Source organism: Perognathus longimembris, chromosome 19 (genome assembly GCF_023159225.1).
Source record: "Perognathus longimembris pacificus isolate PPM17 chromosome 19, ASM2315922v1, whole genome shotgun sequence".
NCBI lineage: Eukaryota > Metazoa > Chordata > Mammalia > Rodentia > Heteromyidae > Perognathus > Perognathus longimembris.
Genome location: NC_063179.1, coordinates 28,760,814 through 28,779,994, shown reverse-complemented (window position 1 = coordinate 28,779,994; position 19,181 = coordinate 28,760,814). Strand labels below are relative to the sequence as shown.

The window sequence follows — 19,181 nt, the reverse complement described above, 5'->3', positions numbered from 1 at the left end:
CTAGGCCATATTCCCAGCCCCTTGGGTGCACTTCTTATCCAACTTCTTACCTCCTCCCTTTGCCTTGCATATGAAATTGTAACCCCTCTGTACATCACTTTAACAAGAAAAAAATGAAAAAAAAAAGAATGTTTGGTGAAAACCATTCTAAAAACTAAAATAATTTTTAAATGGTAACTCTTTCTCTTTCAGAATTAAGAAAAACAAATGATACTAACTGTTGCTTATCCATAAAGGCCAAATTACAAAAGGAAAATGGGGAGGTATGTAAGTTTTGTTTCTTATTTTCTAAGAAAACAATATAGATGTATTTAAAATGTACGGGGTATTTGAAGTTAATATTTCATTGAGATTAAAGTTGCATTATGGTCAATAAAACTCTGAATTTGGATATATTTTAATATGTTAAGAGTGATCTAAAATTAAGTCTTAGAAGGCAAGAGAAGAGAAAGAAACAACAGAAAAAACAAAGAAAATTTAGTCCTAAGTAAACATATGATTTGCTTTATGTTCTTATCTGAAGTACTGTAGTGAATCAGCGCAGTTTTATGACTTTTCAAAACAAGTTGAGTATATATAATTTTGATGGGACACTTAAAGTTTTGTTTTTAAAAGATGATCTTTTCACGTGGGGTGTTGGTGGCTCACGCCTGTGATCCTAACTACTCAGGAAGCTGACATCTCAGAATCAAGGTTCAAAGCCAGCCTAGGCAGGGAAGTCCTTGAGACTCTTACCTCCAATTAACCACCAGAAAACTGCAAGTGGAGATGTGGCTTAAAGTGCTAGTGCAGTAGACTTGAGCAAAATTATTCAGGGACAGATGATGTTTGTCGACAAAGTCACAGAAACTAGAATAAACTTGCTATCAAGTGTTTTTAAAAACATAAAATCATCATGCTTAGAAATTCTACATACCTAGGATAGTGAGGGTAGGGAGGCCTACCTTCCCCTATTGATTTTCACCCCTGTTTTGATATCCACATGTGAGAACATATGTCTGAACCAAAACCCTTACTGATTAAAATTGTATTCACATTTTATGAAACCCAGTCTCTTTTCTAAGATGTTTAGTGTCCTTGTACACTTAAAATTTAGCAATGGTCATGATACAACGAATGAATGGATTTCTGCATCTAAAGAATTGCCCCTTCACTCCCCATTTTATTATTTTGTTACTGTGGACAAATTTTCTTTGATATGCATAACAAATGCAGTTCAGTGAATTAAAAACGCAGACTTCAAGTCAAAGCATAATAAGTTAAATATTCTTTTGAAGCCTGAATTCTAAACCAGGTAACTTCTGTATACTAAAAGTTGTCTTCTTAATGTGACTCATATTTATTTTTTTATTTTTATATTTCATTCAAAGCTTTTTCTTTCATTTTATTTCCGTTTTTCTTTTTGCCAGTCCTGGAGCTTGAACTTAGTACCTGGGCACTGAACCTGAGCTTTTGTGCTCAAGGCTAGTCTTCTACCACTTTGAGCCACAGCTCCAGTTCCAGCTTTTTGGTAATTAATTGTAGAAAAGAGTCTCATGAATTTTCCTGCCTAGGCTGGCTTTGAACTGTGGTCCTAAGATCTCAGCTTCCTGAGTAGCTAGGATTATAGGCATGAGCCACCAGGGCCTGGTCATTCAAAGTTTAGTCTGTTTCATGTTGTTGTTTTGAGTTGGCATTGAAAGTGAGAACACTCTTGGAAATATAATACAGATGAAAAATTTAAAAAAAAATTGAATTAGAGCTTGCCAAAGGTTGTAGCCAAGCAAAGATGAAAGTATAGTTGATAGTATAGAAGCTTTTGGTACCCATCAAATGTTAAACTGCGGATATTATCAGTGAAAGAAACTTTAAAAGATTTACTTGATAAAAGGGTTACATGCTTGCAAGGTTGTTACTTATTGTTATTTGTTTAATTTGGTTATATTACACCTAGAATGTTTCATATGTAAAATTCATGTAATATGCACAGAACTCATTATTGTCACTTGCTACCACATATTCAAAAGAAAGCAAACTAATGTGACCATGAAAATTGTCTTCTTACTTTATTATTGTAAGGAGTCAAGACAGAATAGTACAGTAGAGGAAGATTCGGAAGGTGACAATGATTCTGAAGAATTTTATTATGGAGGACAGGTAAGAAAATTTGTCTTTGAAATATTCAATACCCAGGTGCTACTTGCCATGTTTTCTCTAGTTCAAGTCTAGGACTGATAGTTAAGTAGAATTTCGTAAGTCTCTTATTGTGCCTGAATAATTTATCTGTTTCTTCCTTGCTACATATTTTCAGAAATTAAGTTTACCTTTGCAAATCACATCTAATTATTTATTTACACTGAAGTTATGGAGCCTTTTCCAGATAATATTTAGTAGCTTGTAGACAGCCTTTTAAGCATATTGCTTAACTATTTTGAAATGATGACAATATTTTGAAACAGGTGAGCACTTCTTTAAAAGAGCATAGACTGCTAGTTTTACAAAATTTGATGGGCCCTAATTATTGAATATTCTCATTTTTGTATGTTTCCTGTATTGATATATTGTTATGAAAGATGCCATAACTGAAGCTGTATATATGAAACAACTTATTAGGTGTTTTTTTTCTCCAAGATGAATAATAAAAATGAGTGTTTGATGTTAGGCTGTATATTCTGGTGTGCGTGTGTGTATGTGTGTGTGTGTGTGTGTGTTGATACTGTAGCTCCTTGGACAAATGTGAACTATAAGTTGGGTAGTGTAGCAGGAGGGTAACATGATAAGAAGGGTCATTATAGTGACATTTATTTCACAAAAGAGTGCAAGTAACTTTATACGTTCAGAATAAAAAGTCACTAATTTCTAAATCAAGCCTAGGCCTGATGCAGTAGAGGTTTCTTCTCTCCATGTAATAAAATGTTAGCAATGGAATGCTTTTCCTAATGAAATGGGATTTAACTAACAAAACACTTTAGAAAGCAGAATGATTCCTTCAAGTTTGGTTTTTGTTTACAGAGCTAATTATTATGAAGGGCATTTAGTCTAGATGTATATTCTAGATGTTTTTCAGAAAATTTGCCAGGCCCTTACTTCATTTGCATTTGCATTTTTATTGTGTCAAAACAGTCTTCATTTTAACTTTCGTATATAATGATGATAGTAGCCCTATGTAAATATAAGAAGATCGGTGAATAGTCTTAGGGTTTTCTGGTGAAGCTGTAAAGTCTATGCAAGATGCACAGGGTAATGGGTCCACAGGATGGCTTATGTTCTTGTTCTTTTGATTCTTTTCACCCCGAGTCACCTCCTCAATCTCCCTGTCATCAGGTGAACTATGACGGGGAACTGCATAAGCACCCACAACTAGAAGCTGATCTGTCGGCAGTGAGAGAGATTTATGGGCCGCATGCAGTTTCTCTCAGGTAAATAAATGCCTTTGGTAAATAAATATTAAAGTCATTGGATAAGCCATTGAGTGGCATTTTTTTTTTTGCTGAGAGTTACTTAAACATTTAGGGCAATTGTGTTTGAAGATGTTTAAGAGATTCTGCTGTGTTTCTACTTTAATAACATGACATGGCTACTTATCTGTATGCATGTTTGGTTTTTTTTTGTTTTTTGATTTTTTGGCCAGTCCTGGGGCTTGGTCTCAGGGTCTGAGCACTGTCCCTGGCTTTTTTTTTTTTTTTTTTTTACTTTTCACATTAAACTTCATAAATGCTTCAGTAAAATCATAGAAATTGTACATGTTTATAGGAAATATATATACACACACATATATAGTGCTGTAGTGATGCTTCTATATCTATATATCTTCTATCATCTGTCACCTATATACAAAACATATGATGATTATACATAACATATGATGATCAGGTCCGGACAGTTTGTAGAGCCATTACCTCAAACACTTATAATTTCTACTTTTTTCTTTTACTTTAAAAGTTTATTTAATTTTTATTTATTTATTTATTGTCAAAGTAATGTACAGAGGGGTACAGTTTCATACATAAGGTAGTGAGTACATTAATTTTTTTTTCAAATTTTTATTATCAAACTGATGTACAGAGAGGTTACAGTTTCATACGTTAGGCATTGGATACATTTCTTGTAGTGTTTGTTACCTTGTCCCTCATACCCCCCCTCTCTCCTCCCCCTTTCCATTTCCCCCCCTGAGGTGTTCAGTTCATTTTCACCAAACAGTTTTGCAAGTATTGCTTTTGTAGTTGTTTGTCTTTTTTTACCGTGTCTCTCAATTTTGGTATTCCCTTTCAATTTCCTACTTCTAATACCAGTATACGTGGTTTCCAATATACTCAGATAAGATTACAGAGATAGTGTAGGTACAACCACAGGAAGGTGATACAAGAACATCATCAATAATAGAAGCTACAGATACACATGGGACGTTGAAAGTAGTTACAACTGTGCTATAACAATTCTTTCCATAACATGGAGTTCATTTCACTTAGCATCATCTTATGTGTTCATAAGGGTATAGCTATTGGGCCTTGTGATGCTCTGCTATGACTTGACTAAACCTGTACTAATTATTCCCAATAAGGGAGACCATAGAGTCCATGTTTCTTTGGGTCTGGCTCACTTCACTTAGTATAATTTTTTCCAAGTCCTTCCATTTCCTTACAAATGGGACAATGTCATTCTTTCTGATAGAGGCATAAAATTCCATTGTGTATATGTACCACATTTTCCTGATCCATTCGTCTATGGAGGGGCATCTGGGTTGGTTCCAGATTCTAGCTATGACAAATTGTGCTGCGATGAACACTGTTGTGCTGGTGGCATTACTGTGATTTTGTTTGTGGTCTTTTGGATAGATACCCAAAAGTGGGGCTGCTGGGTCATAGGGGAATTCTATATTTAGCCTTCTGAGGATCTCCATACTGCTTGCCAGAGTGGCTGAACCAGTTTACATTCCCACCAACAATGAAGAAGGGTTCCATTTTGGCCACATCCCCTCCAACAATTGTTATTGTTAGTTTTCTTGATATATGACATTCTTAAGAGACTTCTCTGATGAGGAAATGAGAATGGCCAGAGACATATGAAACAGTGCTCTACATCACTGGCCATAAAAGAAATGCAAATCATGTCCCTGGCTTCTTTTTGCTCAAGGCTAGCATTCTGCCACTTGAGCCACAGCGCCACTTCTGGCCATTTTCTGTATATGTGGTGATGGGGAATCGAACCCAGGGCTTCATGTATACGAGGTGAGCACTCTTGCCACTAGGCCATATCACCAGCCCTGTATGCATGTTTTGAGATGTTGATTGTATTACTAATTCATTAGTAGTTGATTAACTTGGCAGTATTAGGTTTTGAACTCAAAGCCTCATGCTTGATAGACAGATGCTGTATTACTGAGCGATACCTCTAGCCCCTTTGCCCTAGTTGTTTTGAGATAGGATCTCACTTCTTCCCCAGGTATGTACCTGCATTGCAATCTGCCTATTCTAGGTTTTCTATCATAACTGCCTAGCTTTTCCATTTGAAATGGAATTCTCACATCCTTCCCCTCTCTGCCTCCCACCCAGCTGGGATGACAGGCATGCATCACCATACCATACTCCCTTGTTGATTCAGAAGGGGCCTCACTTGTATGTTTGAACTGGCCTCAAGTCTTCCAGTCTCAGCCCCACAAGTAGCTAGGACTATAGTTTTGAGTTATCAGTTCCCAGCAGGAAATTAGTTATTATGAACTGTTAGTTTGAAGAAATATTAATTTTAAGATGTGTCATAATTAAGTACTATGATAGTTTTGGCCATCTCATAAATCTAGGCCATATCCCTGTTAACAATGAAAGTAAGTAATCCAAGATTACAAGTATCCAAGATGGTGTGATGAAAGACAATGACCTAAATTTGTTGTATGTTAATGTATTTTATTCTACAGTTATATCTGGTGATTTTTTTGTTTGTTTGTTTTGGCCAGTTCTGGGGCTTGGACTCAGGGCCTGAGCACTGTCCCTGGCTTCTTTTAGCTCAAGGCTAGCACTCTGGCACTTGAGCCACAGCGCCCCTTCTGGCCATTTTCTGTATATGTGGTGCTGGGGAATTGAACCCAGGGCCTCATGTATACGAGGCAAGCACTCTTGCCACTAGGCCATATTCCCAGCCCCTCTGGTGATGTTTTTTTTTTTAACCATTTAAGATTATATTTAGTAATTCAGAGAACATACCATCCTTTTTGCTTTTTTTTTCTTTCCTTTCCTTTTATTTTCTCTTGGGAAAGCCTTTTCTGCCATATCTTCCATGATTGAGATCTGGCTATTTCAGCTTTCTAGGCTTTACCTGTAGTGTAGCGTTAAAGTGTGTGTGAAATTTTAAACTCTTCTTACAAGCTCAGTTCACGTCCAGCTTCTATTCATCCAAACTACCCTGGTGGTCCAGCGTTTCTTCCTAACTCTGAGCATTGCACAAGCAGTTCTCTGGTCAAAGCTCGTGTTGCCTTTCTCTAAATTCCTTTGCTATTTCTGGCCAAGCCCCAGTCTGAAGGCCGCTTTTCTCAAAGCCTTTCTTCACTCTCTACTGCAGATGAGTTATTCTGCTTTCTGGGCTCCTATCCCACTTTGCTTTTGCCTTGCTTATTATACTTTTTATGACTTTTTATTTCTTTCTCCCTCCAACTGTGAATTCTCTGACTGCTGATGCTTTTTTTTTTTTAGTCTTAGTTACATTTTGCTTTTTTTTTTTTTTAATAATTCTTCCATTCTGGTACTTAGCATAGCATATGACATTACTGTATTGTGTGTGTGTGTGCGCGCGCGCACGCATGTACATGCTGATCCTAGGGCTTGAACTTGGGGCTTGGATACTGTCCCAGAGCTTTTGTGCTTGAAGCAAGCACTCTACCACTTGATTTTGTAACAGTCCAAGGGGTTTGAACAAAGGGCCTGGGTTCCTGACCCTAAGCTTTTTTCTCAAGGCTGGTATTCTACCACTTGAAGCACAGCTCCACTTCTGGCTTTTTAGTAGTTGATGGGACATGAAAGTCTCATGGACTTTCCTGCCCAGGGTTAGTTCTGAACAATGATCCTCATATCTCAGCCTCCCGAGTACCTAGGATTATGTGAGGCACCAGCAGTGGCTCAAAACTATTTTGAGAGAGTGAATGTATATTTTTAATTGAGAAGGTAAACATAGTTGTAATTTGTATTAAAAAGTTTCATTTAAATTTCAGAAACTACCCCCTGCAGCCTTCATAGCTGGGTTACAGTCCCATACCTCTGCCCTGCTCTTACTTATGTGGCAGGCTCTAAGTAAGTGACAGTGACCAGATCATGTTTTGGAAAGCAATTTTTGTTTTTACAAATCTCAATGTTTTTGCACATTCGCTGTGAATATTTCCTAGCTGATTCCTATTTTAACTCCATATTGGAGGCTGTGTATAGTCAAGAAGTTCTATGTATAAATGTGTGAAGGAAATAATAGAGTTTTTGGTTAATTTAACATAAGTCATTTCTGTAGTAATTAAAGGCTTAAATCTGTACAGTTAAATGCAATCATTGAGCCTCTGCACTGATAAAAGACTTTGGAATATGGTTAGTAATCATAATACTACATAGAATTTGAATTCATTCAAAATGATATAATTTTAAAGAGGATAATCATAGTACAGAGTGAATACCTTTACCATTAAAGATTGTATATGTGTTTATCTGAAATAGGGAAGAGAAGGGGAACATCAAAATGATGAGATAAAGGAAGGGTAAAAGGTAAACCATTACAACAGCAATACTTACAAGAAATTATGTTATAAACAAACTGTACAACTCGGGGAGAAGGGATTGGTGAGGAGGGAAGGTGGAAGAAAAATGAGAGAGGAGGTAAAAAGTTTGACAAGAAATATACCCATTATCTAACCTATGTAACTGTAAACCCTCTGTACATCACCTTGACAATAAAAACTAAAAAAAAATTAAACATGATTTTTAAAAATGTAGTTTCTGTATTTGCTAGATCCAGTAATAGCATCATGAAATGAAGTGCCTCTTAAGGCATTTATTATGCACCAGTGATAGTGCCGTACCTATAAGGGCCCATGTTCTCAATGCTTGAATATCAGGAGGCTAGTTTGGGCTATAGAGATGCTCCCTCAAACAAAACAAAACTTCATGAGTCTTTGATGATCTATATTATTTTTTACTGTTAATGAAATCATCAAAAATTATTGACTGTTGAAAGTAGATAAGTGTTTGCAACTTCAGCCACATGAAGCAACTAAAAAACAGTTTAAAATTTCCTTCTTGCCTTTTTCATTTACAACAGTTTTTAATTCAATTTAAACCTTAAGGAATCTAAGCCAGTTTCTTGCCTGTTCAAGACTTTTGCTAGCTATAGGGGATCATTTCAGAATAAATAGTTTCAGGGTATGAACATGAACCACATGCAAACTGATTTGATTTCCTTTGAGTGAATAAAAAAAATCACCTGTCTCCTCTCCATTCTGAGACTTAGACATATGGGAAAATGAGTAGTTATGAATAAGGTGCTGGAATCATCTTCCTTGCAAAATACCATGTCTGTTGAAAACAGACTGTTCTAATTAGCTGTTCTTTTACTTAATTGAGGCTTATAAGAACTTAATGGAGTTTGAAGAGTGAAAGTACTTCAATAGGCACAATAGGCTATTTGGTGTGAATTTTTTTATATGCCATCTAATGAGAAAGGCAGTTAACCACATCTAAGTTCTTTGTACGAGGTGAAAATAATGGATTGCATAGATTGAGACAAAATTCCTTGGAAAGGGGGCTAAAAGAAGATGTAGAGAAATTAGTTAATCCTAAATTGATCACTTAAATACACCATGCCAGTTCCAACTGATCGTAGGACCCCAAAACAAACAAGTGACTTGCAATCATCACACATGCCAACATGACAGTTCCTTATTCAGATTCTCTTCAGAAAGAAGTGAATTCTTTCCTCTAGAACAGAAATCCTGTGATCATTCTGAATGAACTTGATCTTGAATCATGTAACACTATGCTTTGGTGCATGCCTTTTTGCTGTAGATGTGCTCTTATAGCCATGTTTATATAATACTGGTCAATGTCATTTGAAGATAATTTCACATCAATATTTATAGAAAAGTGAAAATTCTCATTTGGAAAAGTCATTAGGAAAAAATGATTCTGAAAATTGAAAATTTTAATCAGGCCTCTGTAAGTTGATGACTGGAGAACAAGATCATCTCAAGGCTTTTTGATAGTTGGAGGAGCAACCATATACCACGTGACTCATGATTACCAAATCTGTATCTCCAGGAAGGAAGGACAGAGGGAAGAAGCAGGGAAAGATTGAGAGTGTAGGGAGATAAGAAGGTCAAAAGAACAAAGAAAAAGACAAGGAACAAAGATCTACACAAATTGAGATGGGTCACTTTTATTTTGCTGAATTTCTAAATTTCCATTTCCATCCAGAAGAAACTGCTGACAAATCTGTTTTGCACGTTCTGGTCAGCAGACAGGCTTTATTTTCCAGCCACCTCTAATGCTTAGCATGGGTGTATGGGCTAGTTTTGTTCAGGGATGTGTGCACATAGTGCAAGAAATCACTAAGTTCCATTGTCTTCTAGATTCTCTGTCATTCTGGGCCCTTTGATGATGACCATGGCCTGCCTCATTCCCAAACTGTGTAATTAAAAATCTTTTTAGTGTGTAATAAGCCACTGAAATATTGAGGATTTTGTTTTTTGAAACAGCATAACTTAGACCACATTGAAACATGTCATGAATCAAAAGGAGATCTTTAGTTAGATGTTTGTGATTTCCTTTCTAGCATATTGATCTGTCAACTCTGCCTCTGAGCTGAAGAAAACAAGAATCTGTCACTCAAAATTAGGAAAGCAATTGTAGGGATGAGAGGAAGGAAAGGAACCAATAGGAAAGGATTTGCAAAGACAAGGGAGCATAATGTGAGATATGTGTGTGTTTCAGAGCTAAATCCCGTACCCGAGATCACTGCTCCCGAAGCCTGGGGTGTCTTTAAATGAAACCCAGGATATTTAAGCTGACAGCAAAGTTGTAGCAATTGTTGGTTCAGTTCTTCTTATGATAATTTTATCTTATTCTTGTTTTAAAATTACAAGTATTTTTTTGTCTTGTAAAAATATTTTCTTACTTTATAAAAAGCCAGATGCCTCTCTTTTCTAACTTAGTTTTTAAGTTCTCCTCAGCCACTATGTCTTCTAGAGAAATTTATAGCCACCTTGGATACAGTCTTGCAAAAGCTTCAGTCTTGCCAAGATTTCTTCCTGACTACTGAGTTTGCATATTTCTTGGCTCATTCACAAACATCTCCCTCACACTGGGCAAAAGCACACACAGAATGAGCATGCAGAGTTAGACAGGATAGCTGTTGAGTTTCAGATGTCACAGAAAGGTGTATGTTTCTTCACAAAATAATCTCAAAATGGGGGCTGGGGATATAGCCTAGTGGCAAGAGTGCCTGCCTCGGATACACGAGGCCCTAGGTTCGATTCCCCAGCACCACATATACAGAAAACGGCCAGAAGCGGCGCTGTGGCTCAAGTGGCAGAGTGCTAGCCTTGAGCGGGAAGAAGCCAGGGACAGTGCTCAGGCCCTGAGTCCAAGGCCCAGGACTGGCCAAAAAAAAAAAAAAAATCTCAAAATGGAACTGCCCAGTGGCTGAAAGCAAAAATAATTAAATAGAAATAGGGACAAGAAACAATAAAAAGCCCTTGGACAAGAAACAATAAAAACAATATCAACAAAAACAACAACACACACACACACACACACACATACACACACACACGGAAAATACATCATCAAGAACACTGTCCTAAAATGTATGCTGTTTTTGATAGAAACACTTCATGTACTTGTTCTTCAATAAGCCACATACAAAAAGTTTTTTTTAATTACCTAATTTCAACAAATACACTCTTCAAAGACTCGGGAATTCACCTGGGATTGAAAAGTCTCATTAGGTGTCAGGAAGAGATATTTATAAGCAATTATTTCTAGACCCTCCATTTTTGGAGGGATAATTGTTCATTTCTATGTCATTCTATGTCTTAAAAAATTTTTCAAGTTAAATTTGATGTGATCCTTTTGCAGTGAATAAACAAATGCAGTACATTAAATTATTTTTGAGTTATTATGAACCCAGTACTATATTCAGGACAGAGCCACAATTGAAGTTGCATTCACGCATCACACATTTGACTTGATTGTGCATTTACTATTAATGAGATCTTGGGCTACTGAAAGTTATTCAGATATAGAAGCATTTCCCAGGACTGGGCCGCTGCATCTGGACAAACTGTAATCACGCTTTGTACTCTCGCAGTGGAGAGCATGAAATTACTGGCATTATATAAAAAGGGCATCACAACGGAAATGGGTTTGCATATACGAAGTGTCATTTGTCAATTCTCTCAAGTGTGGCATAAAAACAGCCCAAAATGCAACTATTTCCAGAAATTGCACCTGCAGAATCCAGTTAATTGCAAACCTTTGGGGCCTTTGCCTCCTTTTAGTTCTGTATTAATGCTCTACCACAATGAAGAAGAATCACTTGTAACCTTTACCCCATGCTTTGAAAAATAGAAAATAATAGTGTTAGAAGTTGGAAAGAAACTAACTTTGAATCACAAGAAAAAAATGTTTAAAAAAAATCACAGAGGATTACTTTAAAATTTAACAGTCTTAATCAGGTTAGTCACATTCTTTTCATAGCTCTACTATACGATACAGAGGTATGATCACAGCTTGATATTACCTTGAAAGCTAGTTAGAGGGAAAATGGTGGATAAAGTTGTACTGGTATATTTGTTTATCTCTAATTCTTCTCTGCATCTTAACATAACCAGAGCCTTGCCAATTTAAGTAAATTTAAATAAAAATTCATCTTCCAGATGAAATTAGTGAAGATAAGAGAAGCAAAATGACTGGAACATGAATAATGGTCACTGTGATAACCTGGCAGTTGTAATTACCAATTGTTATAACCATTTGAAATAACAAGTGAGGGAGAAGTATGCACTAAAAACCCCAAATAAGTCAGGCTATTTATTTAACCCAGTATTTCTAGAAACTACAGGTGTACATAGATAGTTTTTAAATGTGAAGATCTGATTATTTTCCAGTTTTGTATCAAAAATGAAAAGCAAACAAATACTTATTTTTTAATTTTTATTGTTATTGTACAAAGAGGTTTCAAGTCAACATGTCAGTTTTTAAGTATAGTACATCTTGATCAATGTTACCCTTACCCCTTTCATTATTTGCCTCCATCTCTCCTATCCCCTATTTTATTCCATAGTTGTATTTATGTAAGTACAATCATTTGTATTCATGGTTTTGAAAACCATTCCACAGTAGAGACAACATTGACTATAGAAGAGAGGCACCATATGTGAAAGACATTTGAATGAAATCTAAGCAAAAAGAAGGACCTCTTATAGGACATGATAGTGTATGCCTATAGTTCCAGAACTTTGGAGTCAGATGCAGGAGGATATCAAGTTTAAGGTCAGCGTGGGCATGAGATCTTGTCTCAAAAAATGCTGTTAAAAGTTATGCTTGGGGTATTTTTTTGTCAGTTGTGGAGCTTTAACTCAGGGCCTGAGAGCTGTCCCTGAGCCTCTTTATGCTCAAGGCTAGTGCTGTATCAGTTGAGCCACAATACCACTTCCTGTTTTGAGTGGTTAATTGGAGATTAAAAGCTCATGGGAACTTTTCTGCCCGGGCTAGCTTTGAACCCCAGTCCTCAGATCTCAGCCTTCTGAGTAGTTAGGATTACAGGTATGAGCCACTGGTGCCTGGCTGAGGCATTTTTCTGTTGCTCATGTATTATATTACCTTTATATTACTATATTACTTTATTATATTATAATATATAATATTATTACCTTTCTAGTTATGTTAGGTACATGTTTCTGGAAATAAATTTTAATTACATCATACATATAATATTTTTAATTTTAAATATTTAATATGGATGTACTCCTCTACTGTTTTTTTAACTGTACTTCTATTTTCCTCCATCTTTTCACATCCTATGATTGTTTTGGTAACTGTTCAGTGAAGTGAGTATTTGAGACATTTTTTTCCCAGGGAATTATATTTTTGCATCAACATAATTAGCATTGAGCAATTTTTATTTGTCATACTGACATGCTGTGTTTTAGTTAAACTACTTTATTAATCGATGTTTAGTTGACTTGTTTCCAGTGTCTGCTTTATATGTAGTGATCCAGGTAAAAGTTTGCATGCACTTCATACATTCATTATTATCTTCTTAGGATTAACTCCTGTAATGGTTCTTGTCAATAATTCTTCACCACCAAGAAGCTTCTCTCAAATACTCTTTGTCAATTGTGCTCATTGATATAATCCATACCAAATGATGGACATTTGATCTATTGCAATTTTTAATCATTTCAATCATTGTTTAGGGTCATTAAGTTGCAACCACTGAGTAGGAAGGCCTGTTTCAAATTGCCCATGAGCTACAAATGGATTTTGCTTTTTAAAAGAGTGGAAAAAAAGCAAGTAAAAATAAAACAAAGCAAAGAAGAGTCTGTGGCAGAGGATGTAGGTAGCTTGAAAATCAGAAAGAACTTAGTTTCTAGAAGAAGTTGCATTTTCAGTTAGAAACATAGAAGTGGCTCATTTGTGTGGTCCCTATTCTTATACTTTCTGCATGGATTCATATTGAATTTACAATGATTTTTGCAGTTGTTTGAAGAATACAGATGTTACAATAATGTGGTTTTAAAAAGTCAATTTCTTTTAAATCATTGTAATCTTTTCTTTTGGTAACCTTTCAAATATTAATATGAAAAACTTGAAAATAAAATTTCATTAAAATGTACTCAGTGTTTTAACATTTGTGAACAGAAAAAGAAATTAAGAATCTAAACTATTAACTTGTGTTATATTCTATTATGTTCTATTATACGGCCCCTTATTTGGTCACAGATACCAAAAAAGAAAATGAACTGCTAGACTTTTTTATTCATTGAGTTATATAATTAACATTTAAATTCTATTATATAACCATTCAGCCATTAAAGTTTTCCACTTAGACCAGTGCAAACAGGTCAGAATTATGTGTTTTATCTGTATTATGTACATATCTAATGCACATAAATTTGCATTGTGTATTTCTCAATGTGAAGGTGCTACTCATAGTTCTGAACTTGGATATGGCTGGAATCCAACATCTGTCTTCCCCACTGATTTCTTCCATTTGGAAACATCTTTCACTTCCACGTTCCCAACTTTCTCATCTGCAAAATGACACAATAATATTTTCTACTTCACAAGGCCATGATGAAGATCTGATAAGATTATCTATGAATATTTAGCCTGGTTTCCAATAAAAATGGAAGTGTCTTGATTATTGCACCAATTTAATCATTATATAAATAACTAAACCACTTGTATGCATAGCCAAAAGCTTTCACAGAGCAAAAACCAGTAAGTTATTTTATTACTCTTGGCCTCAGTGTATATTTATGTGTGTGTATACAGCTCTCTTTCTTCCTCTCTCTCATTCTGTCTCTCTCTCTACACACACACACACACACACACACTCACGTTCCCTTCTTCCCCCAAATTCTGCATATTACATAATCACATATATGTAAACCTTTATAATATTGACCATTGTTAAAGTTTATTTTAGTCATTTCTGTAGTTTCCCCTTAGCATATATATTATTTATAACTTTAGAATTTTAGAGAAATAAACAGAAGACACATATATGTAAAGAGTATTCCAACTATTGTCGAAATTATAAAATACGTTGGTTCTTGGCACAATGAGAATTGCCCTAAAGTTGGGCTTTATAATGCCTTTCATGAGGAACACAACATGATTCTTCATTTTCAGTATATGTCAGACTTTTAGAACAACCTAGCTGGATAGCGCAGTGTTATTTAATTTTTTGAGTACCTGGATCAATTCCTAAACCTCCAACATGGAAAAAGGTTCCTAAACACTTCATTGTGTCTGCACTACTTCCTCCTCAGGTCAGCAACACCTTTCTTGGCCCTAGAAGTATCTGAGAGGAGCAGTCACATTGGGACTCTGACTCATTGCCCTGGGCGACTGGGAACATTAGAAGCTTTGAACCAAGCAACTCTTGAATTTATGTATGCAGATGCATATCTATAAAGACAGAAAATGTCCTTGTGGTATAATAGGTCACAGAAAATAACAGTTAAATTAGATTTAGTTAGTTCATGTCCATCCACTATTCTAAGCCATTCCAGTAAGTCAGGGATCAATCAGAATGTGAATGGAATTTTAATTGAAATAAACTACCATATTCTGTCTCTTAAGAAAAATGAAAACAACAACAACAATGCCCATCTCTATTTTCAGGGAATATGGAGCCATTGATGATGTAGACATTGATCTGCATATTGATGTCAGCTTTCTCGATGTAAGTACTAGTTTCTATAATATACTGACATATTTGAGTGCATTTTTATTCGAGGAAGAAACTTATTTTTTTTTATATTCTTATGATCCTGTCCATTACTTACTGACAAAGTGATATATGAAGACTGCTCAATGATGCTGAGGTGATCGTTTTTTTCTTTTGCATTTGATTCTTTTAATATATTCTGAAGTTTATGGACTCAACACATTTTATTGTGTTTCAATTTTGTAAGTTTAATTGTTATTTTTCACCTGTAGAAGCAGAAATTGAAAAGTACTTTAGCAGTGAGTTTTGAGGAAATTTCTAGCCCTCATAACTCATGCACTCCTTAGCCTAAGTTTCAGTTTTTTGTTATTGTGGTTGTTGTTGGTGGTCTTCTATTTTGTGTTCTGAAATGAGGCTAACTCCCCTTTTATATGTATATGTGCAGGAGGAGATTGCTGTGGCTTGGGAAGTGATTCGAACAGAACCTATAATTGTTCGACTGCACTGTTCGCTTACACAGTACTTAAATGGCCCAGGTTAGTTTTATTTCTCTGTTTTTTGACTGTTAATTATCTGTATACTGTAAGTAAAATGAGTGTCTATTTTATAATTCTGAATGTGAAGTCTTGTTATCTTGATACCTACTCTAACTAATACTGTCTTGGTCTTACTGTCTTACTTTCTCCTAAGAAAGACAGTTTAACTTTCTTAGTTTAACTTAAGGGACCAGAAACATGTAAGGTTTTATTGACATGTTTCTGTAAAAAAAAAAAATCACACAGTGAAAGCTAAAGGAGTATTTGAATAGAGTAGAAGTTTAGTAAATATATGTGTTGTCCTTACAGGCAATGCTTTTTTTGTGTGATCCCACCTGTGCTTACTAGTAAATCCAGCCTACCTTCAGAACCTTACTTGCTGTTGTGGGCCTCAGTGGAGCAACTCTTCCATTGAGTCTCCGATGGCTTTCCCTCTTCAGTGACATAGTGAGAGAGGATGGTGGTGTTTAAATGCCTCTCTAGGCTGGAGGCTTGATGTGATAAGAAGAATGACTAGGCTTTATTCATTAGATTGACTCCTTCACACATGAATTCTTTATGCCCTTTGAGCTTCCTATATGAAGATCCAAAAGCAACTGTTTCAAGAGACAAGAACAGGCAACTCCGGAGAAAAGGCATATTGGATTTCTCATTGTATTTATCTATCAAAGCAGTTCTCTCAGAATCAAGGTACAGGGCCATAGATAACCCTTCTCAAACTGTGGCTGTCTTTAGTCAGTTACTCACATGCTACTCTGGTATCTGCACATTGGTTCTTGGGGAATACCAAGGAATATAAATATCTACTCAGCTTTTCTATAAGAAAAGTATCCATCTTTATTAAGATAGTTTCTAATTAGTTACTGGTCTTCCATTTTGGGGTGATATGTTCTATATCAATTAAATAATTAATTATTGGTACAAATAATGTGTTCTAAACTGATGTATTTTCATGATAAATGTTTAAATATTTTTGTTATGGTTTTTTCAAATATGTAGAAATAAAGTGACCAAAAGAGATGACTCATATAATCTCTCCCTATTGAGAAAACTGTAAATACTTTGGTATTTTATTTACCCATGTATCCCTTACTCTCTGAAGTAAATATGCATCTTATTGTTGTCTCATGAGTGTCCTCAATTTATTAAAAAATCAACAAAGCAATGAGTGGTACCTGCCCAGTATCCAGATCTTTAGGCATATGGGTTTTGCTTTTTCTCTATATATTTTGGCTACATGCCTAACCTATTTAGTGAATTGAGATGTCCCATCTTGCTTTATTCTGGTGTTGGTTAGAAGTGGAAGATACTGTCAGGCCTGAACTTTGGTTTAGTATTTAGAAGAATGAGTAAAATTGCATCTATGCTCACCTAGATTCTATTTAGTGAGACAAAAATATGTAGTATTACCACCTTTGCATAATTTGACATAATTTTGAATTTTAGATAGATTTTTCTTCATAATACAGTTACAATTTTTTTGTGTTCACATGGTTTTATAAATGTTAACAATCATTCTACTTTACATTTAGATAGATATTCTGTTTTTTAATATTTTCTCTTTGATACTGAAACCCATCCATTCTTTTTAAATCCATTGGGCAAATTACATATTTATCATTATAAACTACGACAACTGGACAATAATGTTTTTCTACATATGAAGATGACTTTATTTCGTGAATGAGACTAACTTGATCACATAAAATTTGTGAAAGAAGGCAAAAATGTTAGAGCATATTCTGCTGACTTGGGTATGAAGTCATTTCTAAGTCTGCTCATTTGTAAGAAATTTGTTTTGCTTTTGTGGGTATTTATGTTTTAGTGTGTCCTGAGACTATTTTATTTTCCCTGATATAATTTTTTATATGTTTATTTCTTGTGTTATGTACAGGTCTTAATTTTTCTAAAGAAAGCTTTATGATAATTAGTTTCTATACCACTTTTACTTTGTAGTCCTAGTATATATGGATTGGATCTTTTGTCTTCTATATTATTCATCATTTGTTTTATTTTTTCTTCATATCAAATACTTCATCAGACTTTCTAATCTAGATTTTTACTTCTCCAAAGGGAGTTTTTCCATAATTTGGCCTTGAATTTAATACCTTGTTTGTATAACTAATTAGTCTACACTCTTCTGATCACACAGTGACTTCTGCATCATGTATTCAGTATCATTTGCAATCATTTTTGTAACCATCAATCAGCAGCTGTCCAAGAGTTATCATTTAACAGATGGTGTTTTGCTTTCAATTCAAGCAGAATTGGCATGTACTGCTTTCAGAAATAAAGGTGTTACTGTATATATGTGTTTTCCAATTAAGAAGAGGGAAGGAAATTTCCCTACCTTAGAGAATGTGAATCTGAGAACTGTTCAGTGCCACATCCAGACCCCCTGAGCCCTTTCTACTGTGCTCCTGTCACTCAGCCCTACATACCTTGTAGCTGTATCTCACACACCTTCAGTACACTCTCCTCAGACACAGAGGCTTGTCTGTCCTGTGACAAGCAGATCAGTATTTGGAGCTTCTTCAGTGTGACTGTGCATAGAGTACAGTGACCTCCCTACATTGCCTCAAGGCTAGACAAACTTGTCAACGTGTAATTTATGCTTCCTTCACCATGGGATAGCACTGAAGCTGGGAGTTTACCTGAAGTTGTCTTCTTTCTGGGCCCTTCATCTTTTTCTCTCTGTATATTCCCACATGTCTTTATTGATTTCTCTTTTGAGCAATTCTTTAGTAAGTGACTGGATGCTATATCTTCATTTAAAGCCTGCCTCCAGTTGAACAGGACCTTAGTCAGGGCTCAAGAAATATAGGCTCTGCCAGCCCCTGACCCCCTTTGCTCTCTGCACAGCCAATCCCCAATGACATGGCTCTCTTCTTTTATAGAGTAGGGCATTTCAATTAATTATGTCTAGGATAGTCCTAGCAGAGAACCAGCCATTTGAAGTTCCCTGGATGCTGATTCTGTCTACTCCACTTGTAGTAAATGCTATAAGTTTCTTCCATGGAATGGCATTTTCCCTCATTTCAAGTGCTTTTGCTGGTTTCTTCATATTCCCATATTACACTGATTTACTTGGGGGTCATTCCACACTATTTTCTCATATTGTTATCTTACTAGTGAATTCCTTCAAATATTATTATTTTTTCTTGTTGAAATTTGAGGAAAAATATTATTTAAATTGGGAAATGATGTATAACATAGGAGGAAGACTATGAAGGAACATACAGC

General features: G+C 35.5%; 1 protein-coding gene across 1 annotated transcript in view; it reads left to right on the top strand.

Annotated features, from left to right (window-relative positions):
* Parp8 (poly(ADP-ribose) polymerase family member 8) overlaps nt 1-19,181 on the top strand; it is a 176,584-nt gene that overhangs the window by 108,658 nt on the left and 48,745 nt on the right. Inside the window, exons 6-10 of the mRNA XM_048368065.1 lie at nt 193-263; nt 2,059-2,136; nt 3,304-3,398; nt 15,357-15,417; nt 15,848-15,938. Coding sequence (XP_048224022.1) covers nt 193-263; nt 2,059-2,136; nt 3,304-3,398; nt 15,357-15,417; nt 15,848-15,938 — 396 coding nt within the window. The remainder of the gene's footprint in view (nt 1-192; nt 264-2,058; nt 2,137-3,303; nt 3,399-15,356; nt 15,418-15,847; nt 15,939-19,181) is intronic.